This window comes from Leucoraja erinacea, chromosome 5, assembly GCF_028641065.1.
Source record: "Leucoraja erinacea ecotype New England chromosome 5, Leri_hhj_1, whole genome shotgun sequence".
NCBI lineage: Eukaryota > Metazoa > Chordata > Chondrichthyes > Rajiformes > Rajidae > Leucoraja > Leucoraja erinaceus.
The window spans coordinates 60,850,460-60,877,347 of NC_073381.1; the positions used below are offsets into that span (position 1 = coordinate 60,850,460).

The 26,888-nt window shown below is 40.1% G+C and overlaps 1 protein-coding gene across 1 annotated transcript; it reads left to right on the top strand.

The window, feature by feature from the left end:
* The first annotated feature begins 1,962 nt into the window (after nt 1–1,962).
* Nucleotides 1,963–25,708, top strand: ccn6 (cellular communication network factor 6). The gene is made up of 5 exons (XM_055635765.1): nt 1,963–2,225; nt 16,421–16,721; nt 17,841–18,095; nt 20,906–21,099; nt 25,092–25,708. The coding sequence occupies exons 1-5, from the start codon at nt 2,178–2,180 to the stop codon at nt 25,362–25,364; spliced, it is 1,071 nt and encodes a 356-aa protein (XP_055491740.1). The 5' UTR covers nt 1,963–2,177; the 3' UTR covers nt 25,365–25,708.
* The last annotated feature ends 1,180 nt before the right edge of the window (nt 25,709–26,888 follow it).

The following is a 26,888-nucleotide window of genomic DNA, read 5'->3' on the forward strand; positions in this document are numbered from 1 at the left end:
AATGAGAACAGATCTTGTTTCTCCAATCGCTCCTCATAACTGTGTTGCCACCTTCAAGGATCTATGAGCTTGGTCCCAGCGTTTCACCTTGAAGGGTTTAAAGATTTGGGCCTTCAAGGTCCCTCTGTTCTTTGATACTACAAAAACCTCAATATTAATTTGTATTAGTACACCCTAAATGCATCATCTAACTTCTATCTAGATGTAATTAAATGTGCCACTCCTTATTCCATTTCACCAACACATGCTATCTCTCTGCAGGTTAAATACTACGTTTGCATTATCAACAGCTCTGCTAATCTCTCCACAAACCCACTGAACATGCCTCCCACGTCCAAAGTATAATTTATATATGAGAGAATGGAATTTGCTTATGTACAGAATCACAAATTTATAGAACACTTTAGAACAAAGCAATTAAATACGCAAGCATAACATTTATTTGCAAAACATGAGAAAAAGCTGTTTTTTACATCTTAAGTTATTCTAGCCTTTAAAATATCCAAAGATATTGGCCTCTAATAATAATAATAATAATAAATTTTATTTATGGGCGCCTTTCAAGAGTCTCAAGGCCTCTAACATTTCTTTTCCATGTACAGTAATTTTAACAGCAATCGTTTACATTAAAAAGGTTAGTTTCCTTCTTTGCCTTGCGGCATGGCCTTCCAATAGGACATATTTGAAATTCCTGCAAGGAATGTTTTTTAACCTCCTTTCTGGTGGTCAGGCCAGAGCATGCATTGAAAATCTGCATATGATTTCATTCAGCATATGCTCTTAGCATGTGTATTTCCCACCATGGAGCACACATTTATAATTTTAGAAGTATTTTTCTGAAATCACTAAGTGTTATAACTGGAAGTTTCCACTGGGGTTTTTTTAGCATAAAGCCACAATATAAACAGATGGTTCTGCAGATCTTCCACCAAAGTTACATTTGATGATTAGCAAAATCCTCATGGAAATTCCACTGTATACCTCGTAAGAATTATTTTGAACTTAAGGTCCTGGAAATTATGCGGTCAAAAATGGGGTCACAGTTTGATTCACTGCAAGCACTTGACAATTGATGTTTCAGATTGAGATCCTGCATCAGGACTGAAAGTGGAGCTAACATGTAGCCAGTTTAAAGAGGAGAGGTGGAGGGGTGATACTTGGTCCAGTAGGTGATAGGTGAACCAAGGAAGGGTGACGGATGATGGGGAAATACAGCTAGGTTGGGGAGGGAGCACGGCAGAGTTAGGAGACAGAGGCAGGTGGGTGATAGGTGGAAGAAGTGAAAAAATAGCAGATGGAACAAGGTGGGGAGGGGAGATGTGGATACAGGTGGAGGCAGAGTCTGGACGGTGATAAGCAGGGACACAAAGTGCTGTAAGCGAGGTAATAATGGGAGCCAGTGGGAGAGGTGAAGGGTAGATGGACAAGATGGTCCAGTGGTTGAAAACTGTGGGTAGTAAATGGATAGCACCAGGAAGGGGTGGCCGTGAAGCAGACTCAGTGGGCCGAATGGTCTAATTCCGCTCCTGTGTTTTATGGTCTATGAGCTATGTCTTATGGTCTGTTTAGAAATTCCATCCTTCATAGCTTCAGATCTCTAGAAACCTCCACACTCCTCCCAGAACCGCGTATCGCGCCAAGTGTACTCCAATTAAGAACTCTACTTAATTCCTTTGGCACATCATTGGAAGCCTCGTTTTTAACTTCACTGGGTTTATGCTTCGAATTCCCCCTCGAAATAATCGTGCCGCTGTCTCTGCTTTACAGTTGCACCAGTCATCTCCTCGGTCGATTTTATTGCCGTGCCTCTCAATATCTCTTGCTCTGGCCTGAACCATTCATTTGTTATTTCTTGCCCCGGTGAAGCATTGAAGGTGCAAAGTACATGCAAATAATTATTTCTGATCAAAATATTAATATAACGCATAACATTCTTTGTTGAATTAAACACACACTGTATCCATAAAGTTACACATAAGAGAAAGTATGCAACCAAAGCGTGGTTCTTGGCAGGACAGTTGTTGTGAATGGGAAATGGTGCAGGAAGGTCAGGGAAAAGTGCTGGGTATGAAAAGAAGTATGAATGTTAGCAGAGATGCGTGTGGGGTTGAGACACAGGCACGCCTTATGAACAGCTTGTCCTCAGCTCCTGCCAACTCACGTTGCAAATCCCCACCATGCGGACTCTTTTCCTTTCCACCCTGCTTTTCACTGGTACTTATCAGGTAAGTTTGAGCATTAAAACATTTTTATTCAGCCTTCATTTGGCCCCGTTCTCAGTTACCGTATTCCGAGTAAATGAATTGTTAACTGCGTTTTATTTAAGTGATGTAGCAATAGTTTTATCTGCTCCACCACCACATCAGCTCAAATAATAATTGTAGATTGTAGAAGTTTGTAGATTGAAACGGCGATGCTGGACTGTTACTGGAAACGCGTTTTGAAACACACATTTGTTCAAATATATTGGAAACCATCCAATGTACAGTTGGCAGTCTAAACGCGCATAATTAACCAATTTAAGTCTAAACGCGCATAATTAACCAATTTAAGTCTATCATTTGCTTCATGCTCCATTAACACATAAATCTAATTCGGATTGCATTAAAATGCATTCAGGCACAACCAAGAATATTCACAATCTTTAAAGGCACGAAATTGCATAGATTTGTTGCAACTAAATGTCAGATGTATAATAAAACAAAACTCGAAGTCGAACCGCGGGAAAATAAGTTTCTCCAGTGTCTGTATTGAAAATATGAAAACGTTTTCAGCTTGCCGCAGCATGTGAGCTAGATATACAGTGTTACATCTTAAACCTGGTGAAAGAAAAATGTCCCTTTTCCAGGAATTTATATTTTGGCAATTGGCCAATTTATAACAAATCTGCCCATATATCGGCCCCTAATTTCGCCCAGTTACCAACGTTTGAAGCAAATCTCGCCATATTACGACAGAGAACGATTATTTCCTTACTGTAGGAAACTACATTACTAATTACTAAGTATTATGACACATTGCAGCATGGTATTATTGAAAATGCAACTTTCTGCAGAAACGGCTTAGTGTGCAAAAATATAAACTTTCTAAAATCATATTTTGTCTGTAGCTTTTTGACTGGATTTATAAACTCGGCTGGTCATTGTACCAATGTTTTTTTTTCAAAGATAGCTTCCAAACATGTTATTTTTATCCGTGACAATGATTATATTTGGAACTGCTGGATTGGCAAATATCAGCACTCATTTAAAATCACTGCCGTCTGAAAAATAAACATATGGTCTTAAATTAAGTGACTTCCATTGGATTTCAGATGCAACAGAACAAGTATTCAAATAGACAAACCTGGAGATATAACATGGAGGCACAAATGTTTAATTTGTTGCGAGATGCTGGCTAGAGCCATGTTTATTGCACATCCCTAGCTGTTTTTCAACTGAATGGCTTGAATTGAGGCAGCTCTGATAACAAGACTCAGAGCTGAAGCATTGATTCTGTTTTACTTTCCATGGGTGGTGCCACGGTTTTACCTCATACCCAATGCAATAGGCAGGATAGAAGCTGAACAGAGATAAGTGCATAAGTGCTGGTTTGGCTAGTGAATTTATTTTAAATACCTAATACCTCCTTATCATATTATTCAAAATAAATGGCATTTAGGTCGAATAGTGAAAGGCCTGGATAGAGTGGATGTGAAGAGGATGTTTCCACTCGTGTGAGAGTCTAGGACCAGAGTCCATAGCCTCAGATTAAATGGGCGTATCTTTAAGGAGATGAAGAGGAATGTCTTTAGTCAAAGGGTGGTGAATCTGTGGAATTCATTGCCACAGAACGTTGTGGAGGCCGTCCATGATTGAATGGCAGAGTAGACTTGAAGGGGCCAAATGGCCTAAGACTGCTCCTATCTTATGAATGTATTTAAGAGGCTTGTGGATATGCATATGGATATGTGAGGAATGGAGGGATATGGATTATGCACAAGTAGATAAGTGATGGCCTTGGTGTCATGTTCTGTGCAGACATTGTGGGCCTTAGGGCATGTTCTTCTGTTGTTCTGCTCTATGTTCTATGATCTATGTTCTATAAGTGTGGGAAAGATTTCTTTTAAATACCGTCTTTCCCAAAATACATTACTTAGCCATTTATGTGCTAAATTCCATCTGCCATTCCCTTGCACCCTTTCCAAGTTGATCTATTTCCGTTATCTTATCTACCAGGAATAAATCAAGTCCAGTTTTAGCCCCCATCATTTCCCCCTTACACGTTCCCCTACATTCCTCTGTTTAATAATTATAAAATGGTGGAAAATCAGCAGGTCATACAGAATCTGTGAAAAGTGAAACAGTTAATGTTTTGGGTTGAAGATTCTTTATTATTATTACTCAGATGAAGGGTTTAAAACCCTGATTGTTTCTTTTTTTCACAGTTGCTGCTTGACCTGCTGAATTTTTCCAGTATTTATTTATTATTACAGATTTACAGCATCTATGGTCTTTTTGCTTTTCAGTTTCTCTGTCAGTCTGACGAATGGTCTCAGACCTGAAACATTAATTGTGTTTCTTTCCATGGATGCTGTTTGGCTTGCTAAGAAAATCACAGCATTCAATAATATTGACAGCATGTATTTACATATTACTCTGATATCTATTTACATAACACTGAGATTGATAGATTCTTGTTTAGTAAGGGTGTGAGGGATTATGGGGAAAAGGCAGGAAAATGGGGTTAAGAGGGAAAGATAGATCAGCCATGATTGAATGGCAGAGTAGACGATGGGCTGAATGGCCTCATTCTGCTCCTAAAACGTATGAACTTATGGTGCCTGACCAACTGAGCATATCCATTGTTTCCAATACAAGGTGTTGCTCTGAGGTTCAAGTCGCAAACAAACCACTCAGAGTAAAGAGGGAAAGATTCCCTAAAGGGCATTGATGAAACACACAGATGGTGGTCGCTGTGCACAATTTTTTTTAAACCCCAAATTTTCACAATTGTTTATGTTTGTACATATTGAAAATTAGATTATAGTCAAACAATCTGGTTGGTTTGAGGAAGGCAATATGACTGCCATCATAAATTCCTTCTCTCCAGAGATGCTGCCTGTCCTGCTGAGTTACTCCAGCATTTTGTGCTGCCATAATAAAAGCATATACTATATAGAATCCATCTCATGTTTCTTGTGGATATTTGTGGAATGAATTGCCTTGTGCTCTCTTGAAAAAACATTCATATTTATCAAAGTGCTGACCAAGGGAAAGTACTTCAATGGTTTCATTATATATAATTTCTAAAAAGGAATAAAGAACAGATAAATAATGACTCGCTTCTGACGTGCAAGGGAATAGAATAAATCAATCTTTTAACTCATTAGAAAGAAACACGGCAAATATTCAGATGATCATGTTTTTCTCAAAATCTTGGCAACAAGACAAACCAAGAATTAAGAAAAAATGTTTGATAAATAGTATTAAATTGTGATTTAAATGTAATTAATCTTAACATGACAAGGCAGATTATTGATCATTCATTTGACTCTTGCACTATTTGTACAGAGATGAAGTCGACATCTGAGATATCCTCATTCTTTAGGGAATGGGGATTCCCCACTTACAGCATAGATAAGGCCCTCACACCAGAGCCGGATTTATTATGCTTCATAGGCTTAAGCCTAGGGCCTTGAGATAAAGGGGGGGCTCGGCAGGGCCGGATTTACCTATAGGCTTCGTAGGCTGAAGCCTAGGACCTCAAAATCTAGGGGGCCTCTGGCCAATGTGTTTTTTTCCCAGAGTAAAAAAAATCCAGAGAAAAAAATTGGAGCGCTATCAGCATTTCCACTTTGACGGAAATTACCCGAAATTCTGGTTCCGGCCCGCTGGAAGTTTTAGGGAAAAAAATTGCGACCATCCGTGCCTGCGCAGTTGGGGGAAGCCGGTGATGCAGTAGCGATGCAAAATGATGCTGTCTCTCCGCGCGTGTGCAGTGGGGCCGGGCGGGTTCAGATCTCCATTTGCACTCCACACAATCACCTTGATGCCTCGTGTCTACTCCAGGTAAGTTGTGGAATATTGCGTTGCGGGAGTGCCCGTTTCTCCAGGCCGGGGAGGGGAGGCTGCGGTGTCTGTGGCACGGAATCGGAGCCTCACTGGGTGGGAGGGAGAGAGATGGGGAGGGAGGGAGAGAGAGGAGAGGGGGGGGGGGGGGGGGGTGTGAGAGGGGGAAAGGGGGGTTGAGACAGAGGTGGGAGAGAGATGGAGGGTGAGGGGGAGAGAGATAGAGGGGGAGGGGGGAAAGATAGAGGGAGAGGGGGGGGGGGGGGAAGATAGAGGGGAAGGGGAGGGGGGGGAGAGAGAGAGGAGAGAGATGGGGAGGGAGAGGGAGGGGGAAGGAGGAGGGGAGAGGGAAAGAGGGATTATATTTAGTGAGATTGCAAAATGAAGGTAGGTTTTAGAGCAATTATATTTTCTCCTCCATATGAATAATATCGAACAATTGGAACTGCTTTCTTTTCCTTGATAACAATACTGAAAAATATGAATTACATAGTTTGCAACCTTCATTTTGCATCATATTTTAATGTGCACACACTAACACAGTCTAACAGTAACAGGCAATCAAATCAACACACAAAACATTTTCTAAAAAAAGGTTTTATTTACTGCAAAAACATAGTATTTTATTTGCAGTGTTTGCATGCTCCTTTATAACATTTTACATAACATTTTACAGTACAACTTGATTATTAAAACAAGGACAGTTTCAATTCACGATTAAAAAAAATGTATACAACAATGGGCCCAATCATCCCATTCCACCCACTCATTACTCTTGGCTCAACCAAAACGATTTCTGCAATATTGGTCATACATTTGGTGCAAATATGCTCTAAAATAAGGCTCAGAATGCACCAGAGAGCATCTAAAACCCCAGAGCTTCCAGGGCCCTAAGCAGGCCCTGGACCCCGGCCGCCATGGTCTTTGAGCTTCGCGCTTGTGATATGCGCTGTGTGCACTTATTTCACATACATTTTTTGTAATCCTGCCATGCCATCCCCCTTTTTGAAAAGCTTCGTACCGACCTGGTGTATAATATTTTTGACTGTCATAGGCCTTTCTTACATATGCTGTCACAACGCACTGTAGTCTCTAAACAACACTTCAGTAATTTTCCTTACCCTCCATTTCAGAATAATAGTGTTTTAAGCCGATAACTCGACACTAGCACTGGCAATAAATAAAAAGCGCAGCTTTCCAGCCCTTAACTTATTGGCCACGCTCGGCTGCACATCGGTGTCAATCTGATGGACTCTTCCATCTTCCTCTCGTCGTGGGGGTGGGGGATTGGGAGGGGCCTCACAAGTGGAATAGCCTTGGGCCTCTCTTCATCTAAATGCGCCCTGCCTCACACGTTTCTCCTTGGTACCCCGCAGCTCTGCTCATGCTCCCCCTAGGCGTGAAAGGGACAGTCCCGCAGGTCCTTACCTTTCATCCCATCGTTCGTCGCATACAACACATAATCCTCCGACATTTTTGCCACAACCAGTGGGATCCCACCACTAGTCACATCCTCGCATTTCCCCCCTTTCCGTGTTCCGCAGAGACCGTTCCCTCCGCAACTCCCTGGTTAACATCCTTTCCCACCCAAACCAACCCCTCCCAAGGGACTTTCCCCTGCAACCGCAGGAGATGCAACACCTGACCCTATATCTGTCCAGGACCCTGGCAGTCCTTTCAGATTAGGCAGCGGTTCACTTACACCTCCTCCAATCTCATCAATTGTATCCATTGTTCAAGGTGTGGACCCTTAAACCTTGGTGAGACTACACGCAAGCTCGGCGATTGTTTCGCTGAACATCTTTCCTCAGTCCGCCTGGATCAACCTGCTCTCCCGGTTGGCAAACAATTTAATTTCCCCTCCCATTCCCACACTTATGTTTCTGTCCTCGGCCTCCTCCATTGTCAGGGTGAGGCTAAACGCAAATTGGAAGAACAACATCTCGTATTTCGTTTGGGCAGCTTACAACCCAATGGTATGATATTTGATTTCTCTAACTTCAAATAACCCTTGCATTCCCTCTCTCTCCATCACTCCCCCACCCAAGTCATACCAGCTTCAAAATCATCTAGTTGAGCCTCATTGTCTGTACTCATTCTCACCTAGGCCACAGCTAACAATGCCCAGTTTCCTTTATCATAGTTACTTTTTTGCATATATTTCATTTATTTGTTTTCTATCTCTCTACATCACCTTCTCTATCTCTTGTTTCCCTTTCCACTGATTTTCAGAAGAAGGATATCGACCCGAAACTGATGAGTAAAGCTAGGATATTTAGGTGCTAAAAATCTCTCAAATTGGCAGACAGAAAGACATAATAAAAGTACAAAAAAAGCATGAAAAACGCATAATGACAAAAAAGACATAACAAGGCATTTATTTCCACCAACAAAATATGGTTAAAAATGATAATGTAAAGGTATACTACATTAAATGACCAAAGTTCCCTGGTTGCACATAATTACTAGCATTTTTTTCAAATTACCTGGTGTTAACCTGGAATTATCTGGTCTGTCAGACAGAATATGCTTCAGTTGTGAAAAACCTTTTTCTACCTCAGCTGAGGACACTGGTGCATACCCGAAACAAGCTACCGACTCTATATTCATGTTCATATCTTGTGCATAACAACAACCTTTGAGAACTTTAGCTATGTTTTGTATTTCTTCAAGATCCTTGTTAGCTAAAATCACTCTCACATTTTCATTGTAAATCTTTACCTACATCGCCAGGAACTTTACCAATATCGTCAGTTACTTTGTTGAAAACCTGCAAGTTATTCACTAATGTTTTGCCACGTTTCTCAAGGGAAGTGATAGCTTGTGGGAAGTTTGCAAAATTGTAAGCAATAAACACAAGATCGCGTTGGAAGGACTTTTTCTGCATGATTTCAATGACGATCCTGACTGCAGCAGATTCTACTTCTTCAAAACAGTTGACAATTTATTTTATCTTTTCCAAATTTGCAGCATAGTAGAGTACCGCAGAGAGCCATGTACCCCACCAAGTCAAAATAGGCTGAGGAGGTAGCGGGATCTCGGGTGCTATTTCCTTGAACAACTGCACACGTGGCGGTGCTTTACGGAAGATTTTTCTTGACATTGGAAACTAGGCGATCGACATTTGAAAACAAGCTACGTATGTGCTCGGCAATTCTATCGATTCCATGAGCTAAGCATGTCAAATGCAACATTTTGGGGAATAAAACTAAGAGCACAAACTTTTTTCATGTGCAGAGCTGGCAGGGAACATAAAAGCTGACTGCAAAAAATGTAATAGATATGTGAAGAGAAAAAGATTATTGAAAACAAATGTAGGTCCCTTGCAGTCAGAAACAGGTGAATTGATCATGGGGAACAAGGACATGGCACACCAATTGAGTAACTACTTTGGTTCTGTCTTCACTAAGGAAGACATAAATAATCTGCTGGAAATAGCAGGGGACCGGGGGTCAAATGAGATGGAGCAACTGAGTGCAATCCAGGTTAGTCTGGAAGTGGTGTTAGGTAAATTGAATGGATTAATGGCCGATAAATCCCCAGGCCGGATAGGCTGCATCCCAGAGTACTTAAGGAAGTAGCCCTAGAAATAATGGATGCATTAGTGATAATTTTTCAAAACTCTTTAGATTCTGGAGTAGTTCCTGAGGATTGGAGGGTAGCTAATATAAGCCCACTTTTTAAAAAGGGAGGGAGAGAGAAAACGGGGAATTACAGGCCAGTTAGTCTAACATCGGTAGTGGGGAAAATGCTAGAGTCAGTTATTAAAGATGGGATATCAGCACATTTGGAAAGTGGTGAAATCATTGGAAAAAGTCAGCATGGATTTATGAAAGGTAAATCATGTCTGACGAATCTTATAGAATTTTTTGAGGATGTAACTAGTAGAGTGGATAAGAGAGAACCAGTGGATGTGTTTTATCTGGACTTTCAGAAGGCTTTCAACAAGGTCCCACATAAGAGATTAGTTAGCAAACTTAAAGCACACGGTATTGGGGGTTCAGTATTGATGTGGATAGAGAACTGGCTGTCAGACAGGAAGCAAATAGTAGGAGTAAACTGGTCCTTTTCAGAATGGCAGGCAGTGAGTAGCGGGGTACCGCAAGGCTCAGTGCTGGGACCCCAGCTATTTACAATATAAATGATTTGGACTAGGGAATTGAATGCAACATCTCCAAGTTTGTGGATGTCACGAAGCTGGGGGGTAGTGTTAGGTGTGAGGAGGATGCTAGGAGGCTGCAAGGTGACTTGGATAGGTTGGGTGAGTGGGCAAATGCATGGCAGATGCAATATAATATGGATAAATGTGAGGTTATCCACTTTGGTGGCAAAAATAGGAAAGTAGACTGTTATCTGAATGGTTGCCGATTAGGAAAAGCGAGATGCAACAAGACCTGGGTGTCATGGTACACCAGTCATTGAAAGTAGGCATGCAGGTGCAGCAGGCAGTGAAGAAAGCGAATGGTATGTTAGCATTCATAGCAAAAGGATTTGAGTATAGGAGCAGGGAAGTTCTACTGCAGTTGTACAGGGCCTTGGTGAGACCGCACCTAGAGTATTGTGTACAGTTTTGGTCTCCTAATCTGAGGAAAGACATTCTTGCCATAGAGGGAGTGCAGAGAAGGTTCACCAGACTGATTCCTGGGATGGCAGGACTTTCATATGAAGAAGGAGTGGATAGACTCGGCTTGCAGTCGCTAGACGTTAGAAGATTGAGGGGGGATCTTATAGAAACTTACAAAATTCTTAATGGGTTGGACAGGCTAGATGCAGAAAGATTGTTCCTGATGTTGGGGAAGCCCAGAACAAGGGGTCATCGTTTAAGGATAAGGGGGAAGTCTTTTAGGACTGAGATGAGAAAAATAATTTTCACACAGAGAGTGGTGAAACTGGTGAATTCTCTGCCACAGAAGGTAGTTGAGGCCAGTTCATTGGCTATATTTAAGTTAGATGTGGCCCTTGTGGCTCAAGGGATCAGGGGATATGGAGAGAAGGCAGGTACAGGATACTGAGTTGGATGATCAGCCATGATCATATTGAATGGTGGTGCAGGGTCGAAGGGCCAAATGGTCTACTCCTGCACCTATTTTCTATGTTTCTATGTTTCTAAGAGCATGTGAGGGGTCTTGGATATAGGTAGGGAGGGATTTGACCAGGGGGGATAGGATGGAGGTATGTGGAAATGAGTTTGGTGGGACAATGGAATATGAGGTGTTTTTCCTCCAGTTTGTGTGTGGCTTCACTCTGGTAGTTCAAGTAAGTTTATTGTCATGTGTCCCTGATAAGACAATGACATTCTTGCTTTGCTTCAGCACACAGAACATAGTAGGCATTTACTACAAAACAGATCAGTGTGTCCATATACCATAATATAAATATATACACACATGAATAAATATGGTAATGGAAGGGGCCCAGGGCAGAAAGCTCAGTAGGGGAATGGAAAGAAACCGGAGATCCGGTAAGCCTTGGTGGATCAAGTGCAAGTGTTTGGCGAAGTGGTTGCCGAGTCTATGCTTGGTCTTGCCAGTATACAGGAGGCCACATCAGGAACACCAGGTACAACACACGAGCAACCTACCTCAGCACTAGTTACACATGGAGATCCTACAATAATAACAGTGTAACTACTGGGAACATCTACAACCCTCCATTTGCCTCTGTATATCTTCTGTGTGTCTTCAAGCATATCTTGAAGACACAAAAACTACAGATGCTCTTTACCAAACAAGACACAAAGTGTTGGAGTAACTCAGCAGGTCAGGCAGCATATCTGAGGACATGGATAGGCAATGCTTCGGGCGTGAAGAAGAATCCCAACCTGAAACATCACCCATCCATGACCTCCAGAGGTGCTGCCTGGCCCACTGAGTTCCTCCAGCACTTTGTCTTTTTTTTCATAAGCATAGCTGACTCAATTTATCACAAGCATAGCTTACTCTATGCTTGCTTGCTTTAACCCCCCCCCCCCCCCCCCCCCCCCCAACAAAGAACAAGAATAGCTTCTTGTTCCTTATTTCAAAATCATTTACATTTACTATAATATCAAGATAATTATTTTGAACAATGATGATTTTCTGAATACTTTACTGATGAGTAAAACATTGTCAAATTTAAATAAAACTGTGGTGTTGCTTCTGCAGTCGCAGCCACATATCTGACCATATTTACACTATTATCTGATTTCCCTTCTTGGAATAGGTTCCCTGTGTACACTAGGCTGAAGCACGACAAACGTAAAATATAAATGTTTTCCAAATAAATCCATCACAAAAATAGTTTTTCTAACAGCATTAGTTTAAATGGTTACACATTTAAATACCGCACAGAGAGTGGTTGACAACTGGAATGCATTGCCAGAGGAAATGATGGAATCAGATACAATCAGTACATTTATGAAGTATTTAGTCCGGTGATTCAGTAGACAAGACATAGATTGATACGGGTCTTAGTGTGGACAAATGGGTTCAGTGTAGATGAGCAAAATGGTTGGCATGGAGGTGGGCCCTTGGTGTTGTACAACCCTTTAACTCTGTCTGGATGAACCACGTTGTGATTGTGATATTTGATGGTTCGACCTACGGTTCTGGTGCCTCTTTGGTGAGGTCAAGTCAAGCAACTCAAATCAAGATTAAGAGTGTTTAATTGTCATATGCACTGGGACTATAACAATGAAATTCTTACTCACTGCAGTTTGACAAGACACAATAAAAGCTACAACACAACAAATAAATAGGCAATAAATTATCAGCTATTCTAGGTAAATCAGACTATGGTCAAGCAGCCTTTGTTAGTATAAAATCCACATTAGATCGATACTGAGGCAGGATTGTGGTTCAGGTTATAGACAATAGACAATAGGTGCAGTAGTAGGCCATTCAGCCCTTCAAGCCAGCTGCCATTCAATTTAATCATGGCTGATCATCTATTATCAGTACCCCGCTCCTGCCTTCTCCTCGTATCCCCTGACTCCGCTATCTTCAAGAGCCCTATCTAGCTCTCTCTCGAAAGTATCCAGAGAACCGGCCTCCACCATCCTCTGAGGCAGAGAATTCCACAGACTCACAACTGTCTGTGAGAAAAAATGTTTACTCATCTCTGTTCTAAATGGCTTACCCCTTATTCTTAAACTGTGGCCCAAGGTTCTGGACTGCCCCAACATTGGGAACATGTTTCCTGCCTCTAGCGTGTCCAAGCCCTTAATAATATTATATGTTTCAATAAGATATCCTCTCATCCTTCTAAATTCCAGAGTATACAAGCCCAGCCGCTCCACTCTCTCAGCATATGACAGTCCCGCCATCCCGGGAATTAACCTTGTGAACCTACGCTGCACTCCCTCAATAGCAAGACTGTCCTTCCTCAAATTTGGAGACCAAAACTGCACACAATACTCCAGCTGTGGTCTCACTAGGGTCCTGTACAACTGCAGAAGGACCTATTTGCACCTATATTCATCTCCTCTTGTTATGAAGGCCAACACGTAATTCGCTTTCTTCACTGCCTGCTGTACCTTCATGTTTACTTTCATTGACTGATGAACAAGGACCCCCAGATCCCATTGTACTTCCCCTTTTCCCAACTTGACACCATTTAGATAATAATCTTCCTTTCGGTTTTTGACACCAAAGTGGATAGCCTCACATTTATCCACATTAAACTGCATCAGCCATGCATCTGCCCACTCACCCAACCTGTCCAAGTCACCCTGCATTCTCATAGCATCCTCCTCACAGTTCACACTGTCACCCAGCTTTGTGTCATCTGCAAATTTGCTAATGTTACTTGTAATCCCTTCCTCTAAATCATTAATATATATTGTAAATACCTGCGGTCCCAACACCGAGCCTTGTGATACCCCACTGGTCACTGCCTGCCATTCTGAAAGGGACCCGCTAATCACCACCCTTTGTTTCCTGTCTGCCAATCAATTTTCTATCCATGTCAGCACTCTACCCCCAATACCATGTGCCCTAATTTTGCCCACTAATCTCCTATGTGGGACCTTATCAAATGCTTTCTGAAAGTCCGGGTACACTACATCCACTGCTCTCCGTTGTCCATTTTCCTAGTTACATCCTCAAAAAATCCCAGAAGATTAGTCAAGCATGATTTCCCCTTCATAAATTCATGCTGAGTGCAGAATGGTTCAATAGCCTGATAGTTGATGGGGAAAAGCTGTTCTTGAACCGGAAGATATTTGATCTCAGGCTGCTGTACCTTCGTACCGATGGTAGAAGGCAGTTGATGATGAAAGCACATTGGATGTTCTCAATAAGTAAAGTGTGGAAGTTAGTAAACCGGTGGCATATGATACATTTTTGGTTGAAACCTGGCCATTCATCATGATCAGAATATCCAGCTGTTTTCCAAAAACCTTTAGCAAATAATTTTATTTGGAGAGTTGGAGAAAAGCATAATTACTCATGAACAAAATAATTTAAGATATTGAAAACATGTCAGATGAAAATATTGGAACGCTGAAATCTTATGCAAACATAGACTTATGTGAGAACATGGCTGTGTGTATTTCCAGCACATTTAATGTGGCAGATTGCAGAGTTAGGTACAGTAAAACTATGATAATTTGCAATCCAACTCTTCAGAAAGCCCAATGGGCCAGCATTGAGCTCATCGGGTGATGTCACAGCACTTTCTTTCATAAGTTAATTACTGGAAACATCCTCTCCATATCCACTCTATCCAGACCTTTCACTATTCAGTAACTTTCACTGAGAACCCCCCTCATTCTTCTAAACACCAGCGAGCATAGGCCCAAAGGCTCATCATAAGTTAACCCGCTCATTCCTGGGATCTTTCAACTCTCTGGGGCCCCGGTTTGGCATTACGTTCTATCTCACTAGAGTCCTGGTTCCTATGTTGCTTTTCAATTTGCTGGCACCCTGATTATTCACTCCCTTTGAACGTGATTTGGCACATGATTTAGAAGATTGGTAGAGAAGGTTATTTGGGCCTTGCAATTCCAAAGAGTGGAGCAGTGCATTAAAATGATGTTGAAAATGACCAGGGACACGGTATCTGTGAGGATACTTAAGGAAAGATACAAAGCTCATATTTTTGCATTTACCTCTTTCATGAGGTATTAAAATTGGGTGTGACTCCATTTTTGAGCATGATATTATAAAATTGAACAGTGCCACTGTGTGCTACACTGTACATTTATCCATTACGTCATATAGTTGATTAAATATTTTGAACAACTGTAGGTAGGCCTCAGGCAGTGCAACTTGGCCTGAGGATCACAGTGCAACTGTCCATGGATCATATGAATCACCTTCTGCTATTTGCAAACAACTGAAGTAAAAATTTGATCATTATTAATTAATTAAGATGAATGAATTAAGTTGGGAAACAAAATAAGCCAGTAAACCTACTTAAACCTGCTTGTCAGTGATCCCTTCATATAAAAAGTCTGAAGTGACTGTTACAGATGGCATTGAATTGTGGCTGCTTCGATTCTGGAACAAACTCGGATTTATTTCTCTGGATCATTGTTGTCTGAGGAGCAACCTGCTGGAAGATTATCAATTAGATAGATAGTCAGAGTTTTTTACCCTGAATTTTTTTTTTTTACACAGAGAGTGGTAGATGCTTAGAATACGATGCCAGCAGAGGAAATGGAAGATACAATTGCAATATTTAAGATGCATTTGGAGAGACACATGAATAGGCAAACCATGATGGGATATGGGCCGTGAGCAGGCTGATGAGCATAGTTTATATCATTGACATCATGTTTTATGTTCTATGATCCAATCTCTGTCCTATATGGCTGATAGTTAAATTTGAGACATTGTCTCCTCGTGATACTCAAGCGTGCCTCATGTTCATAAGTCATAGGAGTAGATTTGGCCCATCAAGTCTACTCCACGATTCCATCATGGCTCATGGCTATCTTTCCCTCTCAACCCCATTCTCCTGCCTTCTCCCCGTAACCCCTGACACCCTTACTAATTATATCAACCACCATTTTATGCTTCAATGTGAATACCTCTCATTCTTTAAACTGAAGACATTTAGGCCAAGTCTGCTTAATTACTCTTTATAGTCAAATCTCCCATTTAATCAATCTGATGTGTTGTCTTGGACAAAATGCACCTGAAACTAGCAGAGAAAAACTGGACAAACCACAACTGTAAATGATACTGATGTAGCTCATATTTAAACTTTCCTCAAATTATGGTGACTTAGCCAATCCTGCCTCAATTGCACTGCTATTACTGATTTAAACAAGTGGAAATTCCACTACAGGGCATTAAAGTAAGAGAGTGCCATCTGACTTTACAAAATTGTGACAATAGCTCTTTGAGACCAGATTGTATCCTTCAAGAATTTAAACTGTATATAAGTTCTTATGCAGGATTCAGCAGAGTCAAGCACAACGGGCAGTTGTGGAAAGTGGAAAGAAAGCAGCAGAATTTGAAGAAGCTCCTGAACGCAGACAATTTTGCAAATGGCCGTGTAAATGCCCACGCAAACCTTTATGTGCACCTGGAGTAAGTTTGGTAACTGATGGCTGTGGATGTTGCAAAGCCTGTGCAAAGCAATTTGGGGAGCTCTGCACTGAAGCTGACACCTGTGACCCTCACAAGGATTTGTACTGTGACTATTCTGGCGATAGACCTAAGTACGAATTTGGAGTATGTTCATGTAAGTTAAATTGTAACAATATTTTCTCTTCAAGTCTAATGTAAATAATCGCTGAATGTTCTTTAATTATTATATTTGAATTCTATGATAATGCCAATATTATGTTTGTTACTTTTATTAGATAGAGTAAAACTCTTAGGGATGACGATTGATGTATTTGTATTTTACCTGTATCACCTTTATTTCAAAGGTGTGAAATTTAAAAAAATGTATATACATTTAGTTTCAAATAAAAAGCATATCAGATAAGCATTTAGTTATTCATTGCAGGAACCGTAGAAAACATGTTTCACATGGAATCACTCCACTGGGGAAGTTTGTTCGGCGATATTTCAAATCATTTGTTTGATGATCTTTTATCTAAACTTCTACAACATCTAAGTATTCTACAGCATTGTAGAGGTGCAATTAGTTAACAAGAATAATGACAATGATACAAATATGTTTTTAGTTTGCACTGTAAATCAGTATGCTGGGTGATTTTGAACATCAGAAAGCACGCAAAAGAAAGTGCTGATGGCATCTCCATCTTCTCGTTCTTGATATTGAGCCAATAACAATATCATCATCTTTGACCATCAAATCCTAGAAATGTCCAATCCTTTCAGCTTTCATTTGAGATGGCCTGTTTCCGTGCTGTAATTGTTATATGGTTATATGGTTATTATCCATGCCAAATGTATTGCCTATTAATGCTAATCCCATTTGCCTCCATTAAATCTGTATCCTACCTAAATGCCTTTTAATTGTGATTGTATATGGCTCAGCCATCTTCACTGGCATCTCGTTTCTGATAACTAACAGCCTCTGTATGTTAAACTTGAAATAGGATTATTAGAATAGGAAAGTTTAGAATTCTCAGTTGAAACAAAATGAGTGGGCAGAATTTTTCTGAACATTGAGAAAATTCCCCCTCCTCTCCAGCTCACGTATGGGAGTTAATTGCCAATTCACCATAATTTTTATTACTACATAAATGTGAAGTAATGCAGTTAGAACATTGCGCAGCTAATTGGCAATGGCAGCAGCGAATTTGTAAAAGTATGGGTTATCAATTACTTTTGAGCTTGTATGAAGATTAACCTACTGATTTCTCAAACTGCTTTCTGCTTTCTTTAGATACTGTTGGAGTTGGGTGTGAGTTAAATGGAATATTATACAGACATGGTCAAACATTCCAGCCTCATTGTCACTATAAATGCACATGTGTGAATGGTGTTTTGGGATGCACACCTACCTGTACAAAGAAATTATCAACTGGCCAGTGTAAAAATGTCAAGATCATAAAGAGAACTGAATATTGCTGTGAAAAGTCCCTTTGTGATAAGACTGGAGGGAAGACTGTGCAAGCATTTGCCCACAGAGTAATGTCTGGTAAGTTGTTTAAATAAATGTACTAACTGTTGTGATGGAATTGAAATAAAATTTATGTATTTGGGTTTAGCCGTACAATTGGTCTAAATCAGTTAAATCCTTCAACTGTGTGATGGGTATGTGATTAATGTGATGAGTCCTAAGCTGGCTGAAAAGTTACAGTAATATTTTTCAAAGTTAAATAGCCTGGCTTGCATGTATGTCCCTTATGGTTACTGGGCTCTCAATGAAAACGTAACAGAGCAACATTGACGTTGAATGAATCCATAATCTGGGAATATTGGCTGGAAAATAAAAGCATTTAAGAAAGCACATTTCTAATTTAAAAAACAAATACATTAAAACTGGCACCAAGTAGTGACCATGTTATAGTGCTGTGTAATTGTTTTGCAAAACAGTTTTTTTTGGATAGTTGATTCTAAAGTTTAGGGAATGTGAATGTTTTTGCTTTTCCCTGACTTGAAGGGTAAGGTAATTTATGATTTAAAAAAAAAAGAATTTTAAAGTCATACCAGAGATTGATTTTTTTTTTTAACTTACATTTATTTATGTAAAACAAGGACATTTTTTAAAATCTGGGATTGAAACACCAATGTTTATTTTTCAAATAACTTTGTTTAAATATTATTTGGATGAGATAACCAGGAAAACTAGCCCTGTTCAGGGAAGAGGTTTGATTTTTGCTACGATTCAGTGTTGCAGGAAGATTAAAACATATTGCTAACAATTTCATATCCTTTTAATATGCACAATATGTTTTTTACAAGGATGTATCCCAATTGATTGGTTCTCAGAAGAGGTGCAATCTCCCAACATGCTATATTATTATATCATATTATCATAATATCATATTATATCTATTATTTTATCATAATCTTTAACAATTTATTTCGTAATTTTTAAAGTTGTTTTTAAATTGTGGTCCTACAATAAGTATGGCATTCTTTAACTATGTTAATAAGCACTTTCTAAACCTATTAAGGTAAAGTTAGGAGACAGGATACTTAAAGAAGTGTGGTTAAATATCTCTCTTCAGTTCTATTTACATAATGAAACTTACCAAATAAAATAAGTAAATCTTTATGTTCCAGCATATTTCATTTATTTCCTGCTTTCAATTCTATTTTCAGTCATAAAAATTGTTAAATATTATAGGATTGCAAGCCATAATAATATTTTCTTTTTGATTTTGATTATACAACAAGGAACAAAAAACAGAGCATAGACTTACTCAGCTTTGAAGTATAGATGGAAGTCATTTCATCCAAAATGCAATACCACTTTTTCGCTTGTCTACAAATTGGAAGAAGAAAAAGCAAGGAGGTTGAGAAGAGGTGAAAGGGTGGTGTGTGTGGAAAAGGGAATGGGGATGTGGGGAATAGACAGCTGGGGGTATGAGATTCATGGCAAGATTGGAAGGAGAAATAAACAACTAAGCCATCATATTGGTGCAAGACTCGTGTTCAATTTTGACTATGGGTGCTGCTTGTGCAGAGTTTATATGTTCGCCCTGTCACCATGTGGGTTTTCTCCAGGTGCTCCAATTTCTTTCCACATTTCAAATATGTGCAGGGTTGTAAATTAATTGGCTTCTGTAAATTGTCCCTAGTGTGTAGGATAGTATATAGTGTATGGGTGATAGCAGGTTGGCGTGGACTTGGTGGGCTGAAGGGCCTGTTTCTTTGCTATATCTCTAAATTAAACTAAACTAAAACTGGGGAAGAGAGATGGTGGGACCTGGGGTAGAGAATGGGCAAGTGCTGTGGGATAAAAAGTCCAGAATAAGAATTGCTTAGTGAGAGGATCAGAGGGACCTGAGGGAGAGAGAGAAGCAGGAAAAGGCAGGAGAGGGGAGCAGGAAAAGGCAGAAGGGAGACAGACAGATGAGGCAAGGAGAATCTGAACACAGAAAGAGGGGACCGAGGAGAGCCAATGGAAATAGAAAGGGCCATTGAGAGCCAATCAAGACCGATGGTTGCACATCTGTAATATTGTGGGGTGAAGAGCATCAATATCTAAAGCAATGTATATATATTTTAGATGATTATTGGTGAGCTAATAATTTCTCACACGTTGTGCACCTCCCTACATTATAACGTTCCTAATTTCCATTAAAAAGTGATGATCTTTGTTTTAAAATATCTCCATGACCATAGCCCCACTATTTTTTATAATCCTACAATTTTTTGTGCTACTTGCACTCCATTGCTGTCTCTCTGAACATCTTGAAATTAATGATTGCACTGTTGATAGCCAAAGTTTCAAGGGCAAACACCTGGATGTAACCTCTAGCATCCTCTCTTGAAGCTTTTTTTTTTACCTTTTATCTCCTTTTGTGCATTTAAGGCACACCATAAAATCTATTTCAGTGACCAAGCATTTGATTGCTTAAATGACATTTTCTATAGTGTATTTTCATATTTTGTTTGATAACATTCCTTTGAAGTGCCTTGGGGCAGTTTACTTCTTCAAGTGTTCTGTATAAATTCAAACTGTTCTACTTTTCAAACTTTCTTAATGAACTGGATGTTGACACAATAAATTTGCCATTTCCTGCAACCTTCTGCATTCCTTCCAACTGTTTTCTATGCTTTTTGCTGTAGTTAGATGATTCTGGTTATAATCACTGCATCAGTGACTAAATCATTTACATTCAGATTCCAAGGACACATGACTAACCTTCCATTTAATTCCCCTTTGTTTTCTATCCTTCAACCTTCTCTGTCAGTTGTTCATCACGATCACTTAATATGAATTTGAAGAGAAATTCTTGCATTGGTGTGTCTCAGTCCTCTTTATTCTATTACCAGTTTACAAGGCAAGAGCGGTCGTGTGGCGGAAGAAGTGTATGCTGCAAACTACTCCGTGGAGTGCATGTTCAAAACCTTGTGACATGGGAATTTCAGTCAGAGTGACAAATGACAACAGCAGGTGTGAACTTGGGAGAGAAAGTAGACTGTGTTTTATTCGACCTTGCAACACAGGCACATTGAAAAATATGAAGGTAAATCACTATGGAAAATTAGTTACAATTCATGAGTAACACTTTTCAAGAGTATAGACAAGAAAGCAAGATGAAAAGTTAATTTGATTGCATCAAGATATATGGGTCTTCCTGTAAATAAGAGTACCAACCTGTGACATGGGTGACCAAATTTGAAAAATAAATGAGAGAAAAAAAATGTATATATATTTTTTAATATACATAAATGAGAAAGAATATAGTAACCTTTCATTGAATTCGATGTTAATTTACTCGAAATTTGCCCGGAACCAAAATTGTACACAAAATAAACTGTTATATCATTGAGTATGTCAAAAATCGGGAGGGACTACAGATTGAGACATCGCTAAAATAGGTGAGCAAACTAGATTTTTATTTCATGCTTTTAAGTTCTATTCATTATTAAGTATTTCAATGGAAAGCTTAAACACAAAATATAAACAATATAAAAAAGATCCCATAAATATAAAAAACGGTTACTCTGCTTTTAATTCACACATTTCACACGCGACCAAATGGACACTGCTACTCACGTTGTGCTGCAAAAACTTGGGGCGTCATAAAACCAACTAATCGGGTGATAAATGATAAAAATCATTAGCATCATCAGAATTTGGCTTACATAGTTATTTAATTACAAAATTAATTTAATTTTTCTGGTATAAATTAGCCTAAGGATTTGATGAAATCCTGCTTGAAAAATGTCATAAAAAAGGCAAGAAAACACAGGGACATATCTGATATTTTTCTTTGTAAAAACAGATTTATTTATTTTTCCTTTGTCTCATTATTTTGGCTAAACACCATGACCTATATTACTTAAAATAAAGGATATGAAATAAAGGGAATATTAAAGCGAGACACGTGTTGTGAAACAAAGTGATCTTTATTGTGTAATACAGAGAACAGTTCACACGCGAGTGGGGAGGGTTCTCCCAGAGTTCTATATATATAATATCAGGGCACACCCCTATATATATAATATCAGGGCAGCAGCCTCTACCTACAGCCTGTCTGTTATTTCTATCTTTTAAAAAAAAATTTAGTTAGTCTAAAGTCTTGTGTTGGGGGAAACTTTAACTTTTCTATGTGGGGGAGGGGGGCAGGGTAAGGGGGAAACCGTTTCCCAGTCTCTTCCTGGCGGGGACGCGACTATTTCTCCGAGTCGCGCCTCGCCTCCCACCTCGCGGCCTACCAGCTGGATCGGAGCGGCCTTTCCTGCCGGGGACCGGGAACCGGACCAGAGCTGCTACAGCGGCGGTGCAGCACTGGAGTCACCGCGGAGTGGGCGATGCCTACCTGGGTCGCCGTTTGGAGCTCCGAAGCGTTGAGCTGTTGCTCCAACATCGTGGAGCTCTGGTGCGCTGACCGTCATCGTGGAGTCCTGGGGCGCCTTGCAGAGAGTCTCCAGCAGCAGTCTCCACCCGGCGCGGCCTGCGGACTTTGGAAGCCACCGACTCCGGTAGGAGGGGGCCGACTCTGGTGTCCACGCCGCTGAGGACGTCCCGCAGCCCCGACGTCGGACTTACAACACTGCGGCGAGCGGTCCTGAACATCAGGCCGCCCGTAGCAACAACTGCGGAGGGCACGGGAAGGCCCTGACCACGGGGAACAATGGAGGAAGAGACTGACTTTGGTGCCTTCCCACACAGTAGGAAACTTTGATTCTGCTGTGTGGGGATGTTTTATGTCAAACCCTATAGTGTGTTGTGTCCCTTTTTTTATTGTATGGCTGTATGGGAATTTCATTTCACTGTGCCATCAGGCACATGTGATGAATAAATCTATCTTGTATCTTGTATCTTGTAGCTACGTGACGACTTCCTCCCGCCAAACCTAGTCATGTGACCCTGCCAGCCCTAGGGCCAAGGGTTCGGCCAGTAAGTGGCCTAACCACCAGGTGGCGCCACAATATTACATAAAAAACAGGAAAATAACCTGGAAGTTTGGAGACCTTCAGTTTCACTACTGAGTGCTGTATTTACAGAAACACCCCCATATCCATGCATCTCAGTAAAAAGACATCAATTCAAAAATTAACGCTCCTTTAGTCATGCAGTACAAAGAGACAGGGTCAGTTCGTAAGGATAGAAATTCACCTCTGGCTTCGAACATAAAAAGTGCTCCATACTTTGTAGCCAGCTATCTGATATTAATTCAGTTGAAGTCAGCGAAATTAGTTCCAAATTAGAACCCAACAGGTTTGTGGTTCTGCAAAGTCCATTCTCGGCATGTGTGTCTGATATTATTTTTATTTTGTCAGATTTAAAAAAAAGGGAGCATATAAGTGAAGGAATTAGAATTTCAGTTGGAATTCTATCCATACAGGCAGCCTTAAAACCCCCCCCAACATTTTTTTGAGTATTTTCCGCTACCCTTGGATTATCCTCAGCTATTGTATATCAGATTTACTGATTACATTAGCTTTATCTCAATTCTTTTCATAGGACATTGTTTACAAATTGCCAACTACATGTCTCAATGTACAATGGTGATTACACTTCAAATGTATGCCATTGGCTTTGCAGTACATTGGAACAATCTGAGCATGTGCATTTTTCCTGTCCTCTTCTACATTCCCATTCATTTTTGTTTAGTCATGGAATAGTGAACCTCTGAAGTGATGCTCAAATAAAATTTGATACACTGTTTTACATTAATGGCAGCATGTTCACATGTACTTCCAACCTGACCTTTTTTTAATCCCTAATGATCCATTGATAGGTTCTACAATAAAACTAGCTACCATTGCCACTGCGTTAACGGTTTAGGGAGAATATTTTGTTATTCACAAAAAACCTAAAGGGGATCATCTTGGCTAAAAGGCATTTTATATATTCGAATCTTAAAGGTTGACTAGGTCCTATGATATTCCATAAGTTGACTTTAAGACATGCCTTCCCTTCCTATATAACCTGTAGTTTCTTGAAACAAAAGAAAACTTATTAAAAAAAAACTAAACACAACTCATTCCCAATCATGTTTAAGAAGGAACTGCAGATGCGGGAAAATCGAAGGTGGACAAAAGTGCTGGAGAAACTCAACGGGTGCGGCAGCATCTATGGAGCGAAGGCAATAGGCAACGTTTGGGCCAAAACCCTTCTTCAGACTGCTGTAGGGTGGGGGTGCGGGAAAAAGAAAGGAGAAAGGAAGAGGAGGAGCCAGAGGGCTGAGGGAGAGCTGAGAAGGGGAGGAAACAGCAAGGGCTACCAGAAATTAGAGAAGTCAATGTTTATGCCGCTAGGCTGCAAACTGCCCAAGCGGAATATGAGGTGCTGCTCCTCCAATTTCCGATGGTGCTCACTCTGGCCATGGAGGAGGCCCAGGACAGAAAGGTCGGATTCGGAATGGGCGGAGCAGTTGAAGTGCTGAGCCACAGGCGGATCAGGTTGGTTAATGAAATGAATGCGGACCGAGCAGAAGGGTTCGGCAAAACGATCGCCAAGACTACGCTTGGTCTCACCGATATAGATCAGCTGACATCTAGAGCAGTAGATGCAATAGATGAGGTTGGAGGAGGTGCAGGTGAACCTCTGTCGCACCTGGAATGACTGCTTGGGTCCTTGATTGGAGTCGAGGGGGGAGGTAAAGGTCGCTTTACCTCCCCCCTATTTCCTTCTGTCCATAGACGCTGCTGCACCCGCTGAGTTTCTCCAGCACTTTTGTCTACCATCATTCCCAATCATTACCATCAATTAAGAAAAATAAATGAAAATGATGCAAGTTTCTAAACTTCATTTAGAATATTGGGCAATGAGTGGAGAGCCAGAATAATGCTCCAGATACTAGTGTTGCTCATTCAATTACATTATGATTTCACGGCAAGAAGGGATAGATGCTTTGGATGCCATATTTGGCTGACTGTACTATCAATATTTGAATGTCCTGCAACATTGCCAGTGCTTATTGTAAAACTATCACCAAAAACTTGATTCATAACACAAAATAACAATAACTTTTATTGTTTTTACATTTTTGTATTTTCCTTTCAGAAAGACAAGAAGTGCCTACAATCATTCCAGCACACCAAGCCCGAAAGATTTTCTCTCTCTGGTTGCACAAGCAGAAGCTACAGGCCAACATTCTGTGGTACATGCTCTGATTCTCGTTGCTGCATTCCCCATCAAGAAAAGACTGTGAAAGTACAATTTAACTGTACTGATGGGGGAATAATCATATGGAAGATGCTGTCGATCACATCTTGTAAATGTCAAAGAGTCTGTGTTGATTCAGAGGACATATTCTCAGATCTGAATCTGCTGTAGTCAATCGCTGCCTGCAATGTGGGCACCATAAGACAGCAGAATCATTTACACAAGCCTTCTCTACAAAAGGATGTAAATTTGGTCTTATAATTTAATACAGCTAGATTACACAAAGTTAAACAACATACATAAAGCAGCTTGAGATGCATCTTCATAAACAAGTCGTCAAGTTTAGTTTATTGGTCACATACACATACGAGATATGCAGACCTGTACAAAGCTATAATTTGCTCCACCATGACAGCAAAATAAAATCCATTTGTAAAGTATCTGTATCATTAGTTACTTTGCCTGAGTCTGTCTCAAATAAAATCTCTGTTGCTCACTCTACATTTCAGCAAAGATCCCCCTCTATCATATAGTTGGAAAAGAACTAGAACTTTATTATAATTAAAATCGCTGCTTTAGATTTACAGTTTCAGTTTGAAGTAGACAAGGTTGTGTAATATTCTAGAAATTGACATATACATTTTCATTGAAAGCAGATGTTTATAATTGCTGCAGAATATTGAAGGTAATATATCTAAATTGTTACAATTAAATAGCTAATCTTGCATTTAAATTATTTTTTCACAAATTTCATTTCTCACTTAATTGAAAATGATTTTTGATGGTCATTTATTGATAGCTGTTGTAGCAGATGCTGGTTTAAACCGAAAATAGACATAAAATCCTGGAGTAACTCAGTGAGACAGGCAGCGCCTCTTTATAGAAGGAATGGGTGAAGTTTCAAATCTAGACCTTTCAAACTTAACAGATAGCTGGTAGTTGGTTCAGGAAGAGCAATCTTGTCCGAGTTAAGTGGGTAACGGTTTACAACATACTCTTGTAGATTGAGTATGTAATCTAGTCTGATGACAGTTGCCTTTTAGATTAAACATTACACCAATGGCTTGCCCATATTTTTTGCATCCACAGTAAGACATAATTTAATAAGCATAAATATTGGTCAACATTTAACCCCAAATCAATATATAGAGCACATTATTTGGCCATTTGTTTCAATGCTAACTGGGGAATTTTTCACTAAGTATTTTTCACTAGAATGTTGCCTGGGTTTCAACAACTAAGTTACAGAGAAAGGTTCAATAAGTTAGGTCTTTATTCTCTGGAGCGCAGAAGGTTAAGGGGGGACTTGATAGAGGTCTTTAAAATGATGATGCGGTGTTGAATGAGCTTCCAGTGGATGTGGTGGAGGCAGGTTCGATGGTATCATTTAAAAATAAATTGGATAGGCATATGGATGAGAAGGGAATGGAGGGTTATGGTATGAGTGCAGGCAGGTGGGACAAAGGGAAAAAAGTTGTTCAGCACGGACTTGTAGGGCCGAGATGGCCTGTTTCCGTGCTGTAATTGTTATATGGTTATATGGTTATAAGTAAATCAGTTGTCATTTTCCTTCTATTAATTAAGTCACTATTCACTACATTAAAATACTAAATGGGCTGGAAAACCGAGTTTTAAAAGAGTTGTAAGAGTTTGTATACTGAATGGCAAGAGTCAGATATGTGTTGTTATATGATC